The sequence below is a fragment of the Aethalodelphis obliquidens genome, unplaced genomic scaffold (assembly GCF_003676395.1).
Source record: "Aethalodelphis obliquidens isolate GAN/ISIS:26980383/991018 unplaced genomic scaffold, ASM367639v1 scaffold57, whole genome shotgun sequence".
In the NCBI taxonomy this organism is placed as follows: domain Eukaryota; kingdom Metazoa; phylum Chordata; class Mammalia; order Artiodactyla; family Delphinidae; genus Aethalodelphis; species Aethalodelphis obliquidens.
In genome coordinates this window covers 4,786,885-4,801,808 of record NW_020838001.1, presented here as the reverse complement: position 1 = coordinate 4,801,808, position 14,924 = coordinate 4,786,885, and the positions used below count along the sequence as shown (strand labels likewise).

Below are 14,924 nucleotides of genomic sequence, written 5' to 3'. Positions count from 1 at the left end.
CCCATCCCCATCCCCATCCCCATCCCCATCCCCATCCCCATCCCCATTCCCGGGAAGCAGATCCGCCCGGCCCGAGACGGACCTCGCCGAGTTCCTGCACTCAGCCGCTAGAGGGCGCGATGCCTACATGGAAAAAAACGTGGGCCTGTTTTTCCTCGGTTCTCTGAGAACACACGCCGGGAACATGGCATAATGACTGAAACCTCAATCTCTCAAATTAAGCATAATGATTAAGGATCACAGCAAAGAGAAAATCTTTCAGTTTGCCCCTGGCATAGGCCAAATCATATCCTGAAGAGCCGCAAAAGCCTGATGGATTTCTACAGGGAAGACAATTATTTGAGAGATTTCCAGTTGAGGGCAAGAAAAATGAAAACTAGAGATACTGAAATAAATCTCGACAAGGTGAAAACTAAAACCCAAACAACAACACCACAAACAAATCCACTCAATACTGCGGAAAGCACATTATACACCTCGGGACGGAGAATTATTTAAAGTGACACTTTCACTCTTTTAGAATCACTAAAACCTTGAACATTCCTCCTGCTGGCACAAAATGGGGAATTAAATAACTCCTTCACACACAAAATGATGTACAGATCTGAGCCACCTTGGGGGACGTTTTTATTAAATAATCGCTTCATCTGGGTTAGACCTTTTCATATCTCTCACTGTAACATAATTTTCCTTAGTGGCTGAAGTGTATAAACTGCGCTGTGCCCTTACACAGAGGGCTACACTCAGAATGTTCAAGAAAGCTTTGGCAAAAACTGCTCCGATAAATAGGAAAATATGGAAGAGCGGGTGATTCATCTTTCATTTGGTTCAAATAAACTGGCTTACAGAACAGCACAACACTCTAATTCCAAAGTGACTCTCGCCCTGCCTGCCTCTGAAAATGAATGTCTCCCCAGAGACTGTGGTATTTGTAACTTAGAGCTTTGGAATTCATTTTATCCCTTAATAAAAACATAATCTCTTTATCCAAAAGAACACTCCTGCTGCTACTTTAGAAATCAGTTATAAGGTAGGGAAATTAAGAATTATTCCATCTAGCTTGCCTTCTCATAACCCCAAACAGGCTTTACTTACTCTGTCAGTCCATATCGAAACCTCCAATTCCTGCTGTTATCGGTCACTACAAATTCTTGAAGCTGATAAAGATATTCTCTCCTCTTGTCTTCATGAAGCAACTATTTTTTAAGAATGTATATATAAATAAAAATATATAATCCTTCAAAATGTCCCCAAATAGACTGTTTTATTATACTTCAGATTATACATTTGTCACCGGCCAGGACCGTGCATTTCCCTGATGCCTTGCACTCCATTACCCAGTGTGGCTGTGAATTAGCTTTGCTGTTAACAGACGTCCAACGCATCCCTGACTGCTTCCAATCTTTCTCCCCTGGTTCGTGTATGTGCTTGTGTGTTTCTACACGCCCCCTACTCATCCTTCTTTCACAATTTCCTGCCTGAAAAAAAACCAAGCATGTGTGTGCTTGGAAGATAATGCCCTGCTGCTTCCCAGGGAGGTGGCACTGCTTGTGTGCTCCTGCACCAGACAGGAAAATCTCCGGCGATGCGGCACGCGCCAGACTCCGTCAAGGGCAGCTCCTGGTCATGTGGACGCGAGTAATTAGTTTCTCTAGGTCATTTTTAAACTCTTAGTTTTACGCTCATCGTTCCTCTGGGGCGGGGGCGGGCGGGGGGAAGGCAAGAAGGGAAGCAGCAACATCTTGCAAGAAAGAGCCCTTGGTGCAGAATTGAGATTGGATTTCAGCTGGCTCTTCCCTTAGGTGACCCCGGGCAAGTCACACGCCACCCGGGAGCCCGGTTCCTTCTTTCTCAAGAGTGTGCTGGGCCATCTGTCTACCATCCTCCATACAATTAGAACTCTAAGGGACGGGAAGATTAGGAGGAAAGATAAAAATATTTACCCGTCACCGAAAGAATGCCCACTTTAAGATTTTGGATGCCATGCTTCAACTGAAGAGACCCAGACAGCTGTCTCTGGTTTTTATTCCACTGATACTTTACATATCCAGGGTTTTAAAAAATTGTATTGGGACTTCCCTGGTGGTCCAGTGGTTAAGAATCCACCTTCAGGCGCAGGGGATGCGGATTCGATCCCTGGTCGGGGAACTAAGATCCCACACGCGCAGGGCAACTAAGCCCTCACCCGCAACTACTGAGCCCGCGCACTCTGGAGCCCACGTGCCGCAACTAGAGAAGCCGGGCACTGCAACAAAGAGCCCACACGCCGCAAAGAAAGATCCCGTGTGCTGCAACTATGACCCAACACAGCCAAATAAATATATAAAAATTGTACTGAAGAGGGGAGATTTGTTTTTTGTTTTAATCCTTCTTCCTACCTTTAGAAAGTCATACAGGTGTTTCAGAACTCCTATGCGTACTTCATCCAGGTCCTTTAAAAATCCACTGAAGATGGGCAGCAGGTTGGCAGCCGTGCACTGATCCCCAAGGATCACAGCCAGCTCGTGGATGGAGAAGGCTAAGGTCTGACGGACCTTCCACTGGGGGTGCGCAGAGACATACGGACCACAAAAGGCAAGCATAATTCAGTGTTATCGAGAGCATAAGTGGCATTTGTGGAGCCAAACTGATACTGCCAGGGGTTGACCACTTAAAGCTTCATTTGATCAGAGACCAGTAAACAAGCCAATGGCGGCCACATAAAATACAGGTCAGCGAGCAGCCCTGCCGCAGCTTCCCGTTCTCCCTAATTAGATGACCCACCCTATTCTGTGCCTGCCCCTGAAAAGGCTCCTTTTACCTGCACGTCGGAAGCCAGCGTCTCGTACGTATCTTTCAGGCAGTGTCAATTCTGCCTGCCCAGTGTCAGCGCCACCCCCAGGAGGCTGTAGGCACAGTGTTTGGCGATGTCGGTATCGACGGTCTGGGTTCGAGCTGGGTCAATCATGGACACGTACTGATCTAGCAGGGGCTGAGGTATTATATCCTGAGAAACAGGAGAGAAAGGGAACCATCATGCTTGCAGTAGAGAAGGAGAACACTCATGAAAGACGAGGACATTGGAACCTGGAGGTGAAAACAGCAAAGCGGGGGTATAAGAGGAACAAGAGGCCTTCCCAAAGCTCGGGGCTCTGGATTGCACGAACTTCTTGTTCAGCATGTAGTGAGTCAGCTTGGTCTTAAGTTAAAGCAGTGGCCACGCTCATCTTTTCTAAATTGGTCCAACACTGGATATCACAGAGCACAGTCTAGAATATCAACGTTTGGCTGGTCTGGTACACGCAGCTCTGGAGAATGCAAACTAGCTCCTCTTTTCTCATTAACTGCCCCCAGCACCTATGGCCAGAGCCACTGCACTCTGCTCACTACTACCTTTTTCCAACTGATGGGATACTGCCTTCATAAGACATCACCCACTTACCTTTTTCTCTGCAAGGACGAGGGGATACAATAATTAAAAACCCTTAAGAGAACTGCCATAGCACTAGAAGCTAATCCACAAGACAGAACAAAACCAAACACAGTTCAACAAAGGAAGCTGTCGAAAACTTTTCAGACAAAGAAAGGAGCTAAATGGCTTGTGTAAACAGACACTACATATTAACGTACACATGCCAAATTCTCTTCTCACCTTTGATTTGCTTTATTAAAATACCTTCGAGACTGTTCAGAAGACTTTAAACAACACTTGAGAATTTACTTTTTTTCAGTTAGAGAGGAAATATCAGCAACACAGATTATGAACTAAGATATGTCATTAATCCTGATGCAAGAAAAACGTTTGGTTCCAACAGCCGTTCTTAAACTTAACTTCCAGAAAATGCAGTTCTGAGTTGCTTTTCTTTTCAAGGAACGAACCTGCGATTTAGATTTATCCTCTTCAAGTGGGCTGCAGCCATGCCTCTGGTCAGTCTCCAAATGGCCACTGGTTCCACTGCCAGGTTCACCTGGACCCTGCAGAGTTGATCGGGCACATTACCAACGTGGTCCAAAGGAGGAAGCTGTCCTACCACTCCCCCTTCAAAGAATTCTCTTTCAAGGCCAAAAGTGACTTCTGCAGACCAAGACCAGAGCTCCCCTGAAGACACTGGTGTCCCTCCAGATGTGAAAAAATACATTTGCACAGTTGTATATGATACCATATAGGTCAGTCATTTCAAGTGCATTTTAATTTCAAGACTGCTGGAGGCCCTTACAAAAGACAGGCTCTTGTTGGTGAGTACCAACAACTCGAGTCTGTATTTACCCTTCTTTAGGTCCCAGGGTCCCCAGTGTGGTTAGCTGATGCCCTTAGGTAACAGTCGCATGTTTAAAGCAGAGGCCACTCCGGAAGGCAGGGCGAGGTCTGCAAGAAATGGTGAAGAGCACCTCCAGCATTTCTCAGGGATGAGACAGTACAGTGCTCTGGACTCCAGACAGAGGATGGAGAGGCGGGGGGCTGGGGGGACCCATTTAATCTGAGTGAAAAGATGTGGCTGATGAAAGGGTATTTAGAAAACTGTTCTCAATTTTCACATGTACAAATACCTCTAATGTTTGCTGATGAACCTTTACATTAGGTTAACAATTAAAATGAGCTGGACCATCCAGCGGTGACATATTGGTCTCTGGTCATTGATTAACATTAACTGAGATGGACCTGACCTTCTCCTTCAACCATAACACGGATTTTCCTACTTGCACTTGAAATGTCATACTGTCTACCAGCTTAATGGATTCTGACAAATCAGCTCGATATATGATCCAGGAAGTCGATTAATACACCGATAGATGCTTCGCTTGCTCTGAGGCACGCTACCAGAACCTTCAATTCCCAAGGTTTGCACTGAAATGTACTGCTTATTTTAACAGAGGACATGATAAAACAGAAATATTTTGGTATGATAACCTAGGACCCCAGTTTTTCCAAGTTAATAACTTCATATAGATTAATAAATAATACAGCGTTATTCTCCTTCTAGGAATTAACTTTATTCCAAAGTCTTCAGTGCCGTAGTTACATACAGCACTTATTCCGGGAGCCAAGGTTTACTTAAGGTTTAAGTAAACCACCCAAGTCAAGGCAACCCCAGAGGGAATTGGGAGGTCATTTCCCCAGAAAACTACCTGGCAGTCAAAAGAGACAAGTGGGAAGAAACAGGCCCCTCCTTCCCCTGGGCATCTCGGGACCAAGCTGGTGCGTGAAGATGGCGGAGTGGGAGCTGGACCAAGGTCAACGCAAGGGCCAAGGGCGAGCAGCCTCCCAGCCTCACCTCCTCTTCTGTCCTCATGGCTTAAGCTCTGAGTTTTTTTGTTCTTTTTCCTTCTTTTGCAACTAGAGGCATCCTGCCCGATCCCTTAGGAACCTAAGAGTCAAATTCAAGAGCCCTGACATCCATCGCCATAAACCAAAAGCCCAATTATACAGGCCCCTTTAAGATCCTTCGCTCAAGACAGCCAACCTGGAGGAATCTGTTCTCTCTTTTCCTTTTTCACTTCTGCATATGACAAAGAAGCCCGAATCCCATCACATCTCCCACCAAGGTAAACGTGACCACGCCTTTCCACTCAACACAGGTGGTTTTTATACTCCAGGTAACAAAGGTAACAACGTGAGCTTTCTTGCCTATTTTTTGAAGCAAATCAGCAAAACAGGATATCATCTCATTCCCTACTAATCAAAGGCAACCTTAATAACCCTTGAACATTTTATATTCAGGCTTTTTTAATTCGTCGTTTGTTTAGCTTCACTGGAGTAGGCCAAGGGGGTAAACGGAGGTGATAAGCTCGTTTAATCACGGACGTCAAAATATAAACCGTGTGAATGGAGAAACAATTGGTATTCTGACCCTGGAGACCACAAGTTTAAAGAGATTCTCCATCGTGGCACATGAAAATGAGAGGGTGCCCACACATCATGACTTTATGATCACAGACCCCTTGCTAATTTTAATTTGCTAGTCTCACCACTACCTGTGAAGGACCCCAACTCAAAGGGGTCCATGTGCGAGTTTAGTAGGAATTAGGAAGGCATCAGAGCCTCCTACCACGAGCGAGCTGGAAAGCTAGAGAAACTCAAGGTGAGAAATAAGTGCCAGGCTTCCTTTTCGCCCCAAACACGGAGTCCCAGCCTCACGGGGGCTGGTTCCAGACTAGAGGAGAAACAGTAGTGAGCTACTTGTCTTCTCAAAATCGCCCCTCCAAGGGCTTCCCTGGTGGCGCAGTGGTTGAGAGTCCGCCTGCGGACGTAGGGGACACAGGTTCGTGCCCCGGTCTGGGAAGATCCCACATGCCGCGGAGCGGCTAGGCCCGTGAGCCATGGCCGCTGAGCCTGCGCGTCCGGAGCCTGTGCTCCGCAACGGGAGAGGCCACAACAGTGAGAGGCCCGCGTACCAGGGGAAAAAAAAAAAATCTCCCCTCCAAGAAACGGCATCCAGCATCACTCCTGAGCAAGCATGGGTTAAAGGAGGCCCACGGGACGGGCTGGAGGTAACGCACAATCTCAAAGGTCACTGTCAACTTTACATTCTAGGAGTTGCGTGAATTCACCTCCCCTTGCTACTGAAAGATATAGGCGTCGGTTTAGCAGTGAAATAGAGCATTTAGACGGTTAATCCCCCCAAAGAACCAGGTTGTCTTTGGAGAAGAGGGAAGGTGCTTTTGGTCTCCCCACGTTTGTTTTTTTCTTTTTTTTTTTTTTGCGGTACGCGGGCCCCTCACTGTTGTGGCCTCTCCCGTTGCAGAGCACAGGCTCAGGATGCGCAGGCTCAGCGGCCATGGCTCACGGGCCCAGCCGCTCCGCGGCATGTGGGATCTTCCCGGATCGGGGCACGAACCCGTGTCCCCTGCATTGGCAGGCGGACCCTCAACCACTGCGCCAGCAGGGAAGCCCCCCCACGTTTGTTTTGTGGAGGAGAATCGGGGTTATCAATCACCTGATTGATTCGTTGTCTAGTTATCCAAAACATGACCTTAAGAATAAAATTAAATGTGCCATTTATCAATTCTGCCAGGATATATTAATAAAAGAAAACGCAGCTGCGTTATTTCTGTCACATCCTCGCTGGCTGAGGGAGAGGGCAAAGACTCACTGTGCTTTGTAACGTCCTGGCCGCGGCGAGCTCACTCTGCGGGGGTGAAGCCGCCGGGGCCGGCTGACTGCCAGAGGCTGGGCTGGGATCTGAACTGGACGCCTCCTTGAGCCCTCCGTCGGCGGGCGCTCGGGCTCATTCACAGGGTCTAGCTGTGCGGCAACCAGTGCAGCTGACAACACCTGAACTGGAGCTGCAGGAAGAGAAGTTCCAGGAATTTGAATAACTTTATTTGGTTTGCAGGGATTGACTCACAACGTGGACGCACCGCACAAGCCCTCCCCTTCCGGAAGTCGGGCGCCCGGCGCGAGCTCTCACAGAGGTGCTGATGTTTACGGCCATTACCTTTATTCCAACTAACTGCCAGCCACACACAGTGTCCGACCTGAACTCGAAAAGCCTCAGTTAGGAAAATCAGAGTCCAATCCCATCACCTTCCACAGAAAGACAACGCGATGCTCCTGAACGCTGCTGTCTGGGAGGCCCAGCAACATGGAGGGGGGGGGGGGTCCCATCCCCCATTTATAAACCAGGGCGGCCGTTGCTCTGCCACACGCACGCGCGTGCTGGGATCAATCCATCCCCGTCCACACCGACGAGTAAAGACCGCGTTCACCCAGCCCCGAGCGCTACTCGTTCTTTCTGTCCACAGCACGGCTATTCGAGACTCTCCTAACGGTGAAGATGACATAGTTCACATGCCTTTCTGTAAAAAAACAAACTGATGTGTCCATGTCTCCAGCCTCCAAACACACACACACACACACACACACACAGTACTGCCTGCATCCTGTTTCCTACTAGTTCAATTCAACAAGAGTCCTTAAAATGTTTAGAGCCTACAAGGGCTCCCCACTGGGCCCAGGGCAAGGTGCCACCTCCTTAGCGCACCCGAGGCCCTTTCCAGGGGTCTGAGTGACATTTTCAGCCATGGCCAGTTCACAATTACCCAACGGGTAGTTTATTTCTCAGTCTTCTGGGGTCCCAGATCCCTCTGAGTGCTGATGAAAGCCGCAGGTCCTTCCTTACAAAGAAGTTAAGTCTGCATATGCACACGATTTCAGGAAACTGGAAGGAACCTCTGAAACTCAACCCTCGACTTCTCGAGACGATGGAGTCCTGGCCGTCGCCTAAAGCCTAAAGCCCACGTCAAATGTCAGCTGCTCTGCAAGGTCTTCTCCCAGATGCTTCCTCCGCCCGCAGGCCGGACCGGCTTCCTGCCCTGCGCGCCCACCCCTGCCCCAGCCCGTGCCACTGCCTATGCCGGGTGGTTGTTTCCATGATCCCCTCAACCAGCCCTATGGGCTTCACGTGTCGGGCGTTACTGCCCCAGCACCCAGCCCGGGTCCGAGCACTGAAGAAGGCAGCTTTAGAAATGTGTTTTCCAAAAACAGACCTTTGTCTATAACAATTAGAAGCGATATGTTACATGTGCTCATTCCTTCAGCAAACACTGACTTAATTTCCTTTATAAATTTAAAGACAAAGAATAATCACAGGGCTGACTGGATTTTCACATTTCCTTTCCCGAAAGCTTCACAAATCTTTGCCCGGCAACGGCAGCAAGTGTTGTTTTTTTCCAATTTCCCCAACTCAAGGAAGAATACAAATACCGCCCCGTTTAGAGAAAGAAGAGGCATGGTGATGGATCTGGACTGCAAGGCCTGGCTCCCAGATCAGACGCTCTGTGGGAACACTGGTCACAAAATGAAAAATACCCCAAAGAAGAAGTTGTGCTCCTCCTGGCTGTACAAAGGGAAAGACCTTAAGCTTCAGGTGAGTTAACAGGCTCCAAAAGGAGCACCCTCCTTGGCTGTTCGTAGCTAGAAAGGGCTTTGTCACACGGCGAGAGACAGAACCGTGTCCAAGGAGCTAATAAAACTTCCACCGCTCCAGACACGCCCGAGAACTAGCCGCTTCTATCTGAGAACCGGGTCACACGGCTGAAAAGCAAGGAGGCAAAACCCTCGCAGAGACCTGCAACAGCAGGATCCCCGGCGTGAGGGCTGTGCGGAGACTGGGCCAGGCGCCCCCAGGGTGGGTGCGCAGGGTCGATCGAGGGAAGTACGCACACGTGGACAGCCACACGGGCCCAGCTGACACACAATCCAGAAAGATCCCGTTTTCTCTTTCATTACCGTGGACAACAGCTACCTTGCACACCTGGATCGTTCATCACATGCTCCTGCAAACCATCCAGGACTCTCTGAATCTCGCTCCTAGCCACACAGCTCCTATGCACGGCCTCGGGTGTGCCGCCACCTTCCTCCTGCGGGCCAGCCTCGCTCAGGAGCAGCTCTAAGTCCTTGCTTATGTCAGGGAGAGGAGTTCGCCAATAAAGGAAATTATTGAAAACGTCCTCAGGATGCCCCGGGCGGGCCCAGGAGTCTGGTCCAGGATGGCTGTTGACGGGGAGGTCGTTAATACTGGGGAGCTTCGTGGCCTCGGGGGAAAGCCTGGTCACCTCGGCTCCAGCCAAGACAGAGTCTTCCGTTGGCTTCTCCGTCAGGCCATTGGAGGAGCTACTGACGCACGGAAAATTGCTGGTGTCCGTGGATGTGTCTTCCATGGGTAGAGCTGGCTCTGTCTGGCCTGGCTTTGTTGAACTAGTTTAAATTGAGGGAAGCAAATTTTTAGCACCGTGCAATAGACTGGAAGTAAAATGGGGAAACATCAGACCCCCATCCTTGCGAAGCCAGTCCTCCTCTCTACCTCGCTACCCAACCTCCCGTGTCTTCCGGTGCCAGAAGTTAATAACCTCACGGAGGATAAGAGGTCCAATCGGTACCCTCTGCCCCACTGGGAGTATTAAAGCACTGAAAATGCCACAGGAAGGTTCACCCAATCCCTCCATTACATTCAAGTGGTGCACCAGCCCTGGCTTCCGCGGGCACCCTTCCGTGGCGAGACTTCACGCACTTACTGCTCATCAGTACCTCCACCGGGGGCAGGCATTAGAAAATAAAAGGCGCTAGAGCTGCTAAGAACTGGCTATTGGTGAACCACCTGGAAAGTCCTGATGAGGAAGATGTGGCACAGAGGCCTGACCTTCAGCAAGAACTCAATGCATTTTGGTGGAGAAAGATGGAGAGAAGGATGCACCCATCTTACGACGCATCCGTGCCATCCGAGATGTGAATCACCTCCTCTCACACGGCTGAGGAGGAATATTCGCAATGGAGAGATGATTGTAAACTACCTCGCGTGGCCTGCTTAGTACGTACCCATTGTCTTCCGAGGAAACAGGAAAAAACCCGAGATCAATCACTAGGACTTACTAGAAGAACAGTGTGGGCCTACTAACGGTGAGCCAGGAATGTCACCTTCATGTGCACGATAAATCCTACGGCACAAAATTCTATTGGGGAGACTTCACATTTTCCCTGTGTAAATTATCCAAAGAACTTCATTAATCAAAAAGTAAGAGAAAATTTTCTTTATTGGTTATTTAATCACGACTCTGAGTGAATATTTTATCTACATTTAGGAGACACAGTAGCTTCATTATTTATAACCCACTAGTCATGTTTCAAAATCATTATTGCAATTACTTTTTGCTTCTTTACATAATTAAAGCTCTAATATTCCACCGTGCCCAGAAGGTCACTGTTACTAAAGCTCCAGACAAGGTAATTGCTAGAATTTTAGGTGGATGCTTGAGGTGACGCCGGGATCCTGATAATTACTCCAGCCGAAACTCACCAGGCTGAGGACATGTTCCCATGGCTGCCTGCACCCGGTGACCCGGAGGTGAAACCCGAGTCCAAATCCGGAGCCGGTGGTCGGATGCTCAGGGTGCCATCCTCTCGAATATAAAGGCCAGCCCTGGAGGGGTTGGCAAAGGTGAAGATGACGGGGCCCAGGGACTGGAAGGCAGCCTGGCGCACCCAAAACCAGAGAAGAAGGGTGCGGTGCACGCGGTGTCGGCCAGGTCTGATCCCAGGCTGAACAGACGGCTGATTGCCAGCGAATCCACTGTCTGCCACGTTACGTGTAAGCAGATGCACTGCTTCCTAAGGCCGTCCCTAGGTTCCAAGTAAACTATCTTCCAACAGAAAATCAGGAAAAATTGAGTGCCATCATGTAGTCTGTATGCTTCCCGAATATTAATTCCACATCAAATAATCCCAGACTTCGTACAGCATCTGAACAGCCCTTATTCATCATTGCGGGCGTGTTTATGATCACAACAGAAAAGGCAACGATCCAGTTACAGCTTCCTCCTTCTCCTTCCTCGTTTCTGTGATGTTCGTTTGCTATGAACGCTGCGGTGTGTGCCACTTTCCTACTACACACCAGGCTTCTGAGACTTTAGGTGCCCTAATAATCTTCACAAAGTCTAAATACGCCAAATCCGTTACCGAAAAGACACAGTAACAGTGCCCAGTGCAAAGCCACACCGAGGCCCGCGAGTGGCCGCACTCATCCACCGACAGGGGTCGCTGATCAGCGTGATAAAGGGCGCCGAGAGCCTGGCCCCGCGGCCCTCGGGGGACGTGCTGTGGGACACGCCACGACGCACTCCGCACAGGCTTTCCTCGTCCCCCACGCAGTGTCTGAGCAGAGCTCAAAAAACTGCGGGAGCTACCAAAGCAAACAAAACCATGTCACCCGAAGGAAGGGCAGACCTGTTTCAATGATGTAGTTAAGGCAGAGCCTTAAGTTAATGACACAAAAGGGAACTAGCTGCGAGTCCAAAAGGAATCATCTGAAACAAACAGAAATAACTTCCTTTACCTCTTAATCCTAGTAAATGACTGCGTTAAATTCAACAATACAGAAAACCGCCCCAAAGGCTGAATGACTGATATGCACCTGTGAACTGTAGAGAATTGTGAATGACTCTGAAATTGTGGATTCCCCAACTAGCGGCCCCACCCAGGTCCCACGGTCTTTGGCTGGGGTACTTTAGTGAAAGAAGGCATACTGTTAAAACCTCACAGTACCGCCAATAGTTCCAGTCCACGGAACACAAACTGTGTGCGGTGGAATGCAACGGACTGTCATCACGCTGGATATACACGGTTGTGAGTCCATTTACAAGTTCACATCGGTCCTCCTCGGTGTGACCGTCAATGTGCGGCGCTTCGGGTAAGCTAGCTGCATTCCAGCCATACAGGTAGCACGCCCTCTCATGTAAAAGCGGCAAGTGCTTACTCAGCACAGTTCTCTGGGGGCCTGGTACCGGGTGGGCAGCGGAGAAGCAAAGGTGAACGTGACGGAGTGAAGTCCCCGTCAGCAACGCTGCAATGAGGCGTGGTGGGGGACACGCAAGCACTCTGAACAGAACGTCATGGAATGCTGAAAAGGGAGACCCAGCGGGTAGATGAGTCCAGACAGGGAAGGAACCTGACAGAGGCAAATGCACACGCAAGCTGGGTGTGAAGTGTGAGTAGGGTCCCCCCGCCAGGCAGGGAAGCCTCTGGAAGGAGACGGGCAGTAATGAGCAGGGGCAGGGAGGTGCACGAGAGCAGAGAGCTAGCTGCAAGGCCCTGAAGAGCCCCCCGGCTGCCTGGTGACGTGGTTCTCCAGACTGTTGTGCTGAGAATCACCAGGGACTTCAGCAAAAATACAGACCCCGGCCATGCCCCCTTTCACCCTCCCTGCGGTTCAGATGCACGACCGAAGGTCAGGGCGGTGTTCGGACCCGAGGGAGGCGAGTGGAGGTGAGGCAGGAAAGGTACTTGTGAAGGGAACTTGAGGGGTCAACACGGGTCTGGATTTTAATCTGTAAACCAAGAAAAAAATCCCACAGGTTCTGAAACCCAGGAGCGAGGTGGTGGAGCAGTGTTCTAGAAAGAGCAGTCGAGAAGGGACAGAGGGCGGCTTAGACAGTGAGAAGAGCGGGGGCGGGGGTGGGGTGGGTGGTAAAGCAAGCAGTGAGGAAGCCACAGCAGAAGTCCCCGGGGAAGAGGGCGGGGCTGCCCCTGCAGCATCCCACATACCAGCTGCCTGAGGCTTATAAGAAATGTAAGCTTCAGCAGCCAAGAAACCTGAAACTGATGGATGCAAAACTGAGCTGCCATTCCAAAGTAACAGACTCATAAATACAAAACGTCACCACTGATTTCACAAGCGCCCTAAGAAGGGCATCAGCAAGTACAGCTGGCAAAACGTCACGTACCAAAAATTTCTCAGTGGCTTCTTGTCCGACAGCACGACAAATATCACCCAAATTTGTGGCACAAACCTTAAAAAGGCAAAAGGCATACTCATTATTCTCCGATTTCTTTCTGTCTTAACAAATTGTGTAAACTGACAAGCGGGAGCCTTGAGAGCAACGAGTCCTCTGGTCGGGCAGCTAACAAGCACTCACTGAGCCCGGTGCCTCCACTGCACCGGAGACAGAAGACTTACAATAGAGCACCGCACGCTAGGACGCTGTGGCTCCTCATCCTCTCGATACACAATGCTTCTGGTTAGCACTAGAGCAAAAGACACCCTTAACGTCCTCTGCATGGTAAATGAGACCCAGCTCCTTGCCTCTGCGTCACGAGGGGAGACCACAGGGAAGATGGGCAGCTGCACAGCAAGGCGGACGGTGAGGCTGCTCGGGGAGGGGGTTGGCAATGGTCTTCAGAAGGAAGAATATGACAACCGAGTGACGAGCGATAAACGGGGAGGGCAGTGCAGGGGGTGCAGTTGGAAGGTACAGCAAACATGCGAGGGTCCTGGAGCCAGTCAGCCCCAGTGATGAAAGGCCTTGCACGCCTGGGCGCCAGCACTGAAGCACAAGCCAGCAATGTCTCTTCCTCCTGTGCCCAAGAGGGTTACCCTCACGGCGTCTAACCCTACGTCTCCACAGATGCCCGGATGGCAGGGAAAACTGGCAACAGTGTTCACTGTTTTCCTTACACAGTTCACACTGGCCACGTTTTTCATCCAGACTGTGTCTACTGAGGAAGTCCAGGCACTTTAAAGGAATCAATTTTGAATCTTGTTTAACTTTTTGAATTTTTCAAGTTTTGAAACTGTACATTCCCACCTTCCGAACTTGAACGACTTCCCATCACCACACAGCTCACAGAATCGAGGGAGCAGCCGGCGCTCAACCGTGCTCTTGCTCAGCACCGACGCCAGCTTGCAGATTACCTACAAATAACAAGAAAACTTGGGTCACTTGGAATACCAAAGCGTAAATGTCCCATGTATCACTAACTGGATTCCAAAAGCGAATATCAAAAATATCGCCAAAATACCCAGGAGGTCAAAACAGAGAACACCTTCTTTTGCATTTTGTCAAGTTGTATCAATAGAAGGCCAATAGTTTTCAAGTTTTACTCAGATATGGTTTGTCTAAAGCTGAAGCGTTACCATGTGCCAGGTGCCTGCCATGTGCCCGACACGTGAATGCACAATTGATGTGCGTTACCTCTTTCATGTTCCTCAAACCCTATGACGTGAGTATCATGTATCTTCATTTTTCCAGATAAGGAAACTAACGCTCAGAGAGGTTAAGTCATGTTACCAAAACCAAAGAGTGGTGAGGTGGGACACACAGTAACAGCTGGACAAAGCATAAAAGACGGCTCACAGGCGATCACTGAAGACTAACCAAACACTGGTGGGGACTAAATGGAAGCAGACCCTTGAGAGGGGAAACCACACTGGGTACAACATGCACTGCTTGCTGCTGCCTTTCTGCCTGGGGCGTCCTTCATTCTGTACAGCCATGCGGGGCAGCTGGACTTCCAAGTCAAAGCTACCGTTTTACTGGCTTGAGAAGTCAGAGGATAGAGACGGGGGTGGCCAGGGAGGCTGGAAAGTGAGGGTAGAAATCCTGGGAGGGAGGGAAGGATAGAGGAAGGAAGCTAAAGAAGGGAGAGCCCCCACCTCTGATTACATCCTACTCTT

The 14,924-nt window shown here is 49.6% G+C and overlaps 2 protein-coding genes across 5 annotated transcripts in view; both read right to left on the bottom strand.

Annotated features, from left to right (window-relative positions):
• The window catches only part of LOC113609535 (serine/threonine-protein phosphatase 4 regulatory subunit 1-like), a 9,095-nt gene extending 6,052 nt beyond the window's left edge, over nucleotides 1-3,043 (bottom strand). For all 4 annotated transcript variants that reach the window (XM_027086896.1, XM_027086897.1, XM_027086898.1 and 1 more), the window contains exons 1-2: nucleotides 2,379-3,043; nucleotides 1,096-1,196 (exon numbers count right to left, since the gene is read on the bottom strand). In XM_027086896.1, coding sequence (XP_026942697.1) covers nucleotides 1,096-1,196; nucleotides 2,379-2,582 — 305 coding nt within the window. In that variant the 5' untranslated portion in view covers nucleotides 2,583-3,043. The remainder of the gene's footprint in view (nucleotides 1-1,095; nucleotides 1,197-2,378) is intronic.
• Nucleotides 1-14,924, bottom strand: part of ANKRD60 (ankyrin repeat domain 60) — a gene marked incomplete at its 5' end in the record, with an annotated part of 59,979 nt that overhangs the window by 18,844 nt on the left and 26,211 nt on the right. The window contains 8 exon segments of the mRNA XM_027086633.1: nucleotides 3,859-3,954; nucleotides 7,071-7,263; nucleotides 9,225-9,676; nucleotides 10,773-10,948; nucleotides 11,488-11,588; nucleotides 11,591-11,654; nucleotides 13,195-13,260; nucleotides 14,043-14,162. Of these exon segments, the coding sequence (XP_026942434.1) occupies nucleotides 3,859-3,954; nucleotides 7,071-7,263; nucleotides 9,225-9,676; nucleotides 10,773-10,948; nucleotides 11,488-11,588; nucleotides 11,591-11,654; nucleotides 13,195-13,260; nucleotides 14,043-14,162 (1,268 nt within the window).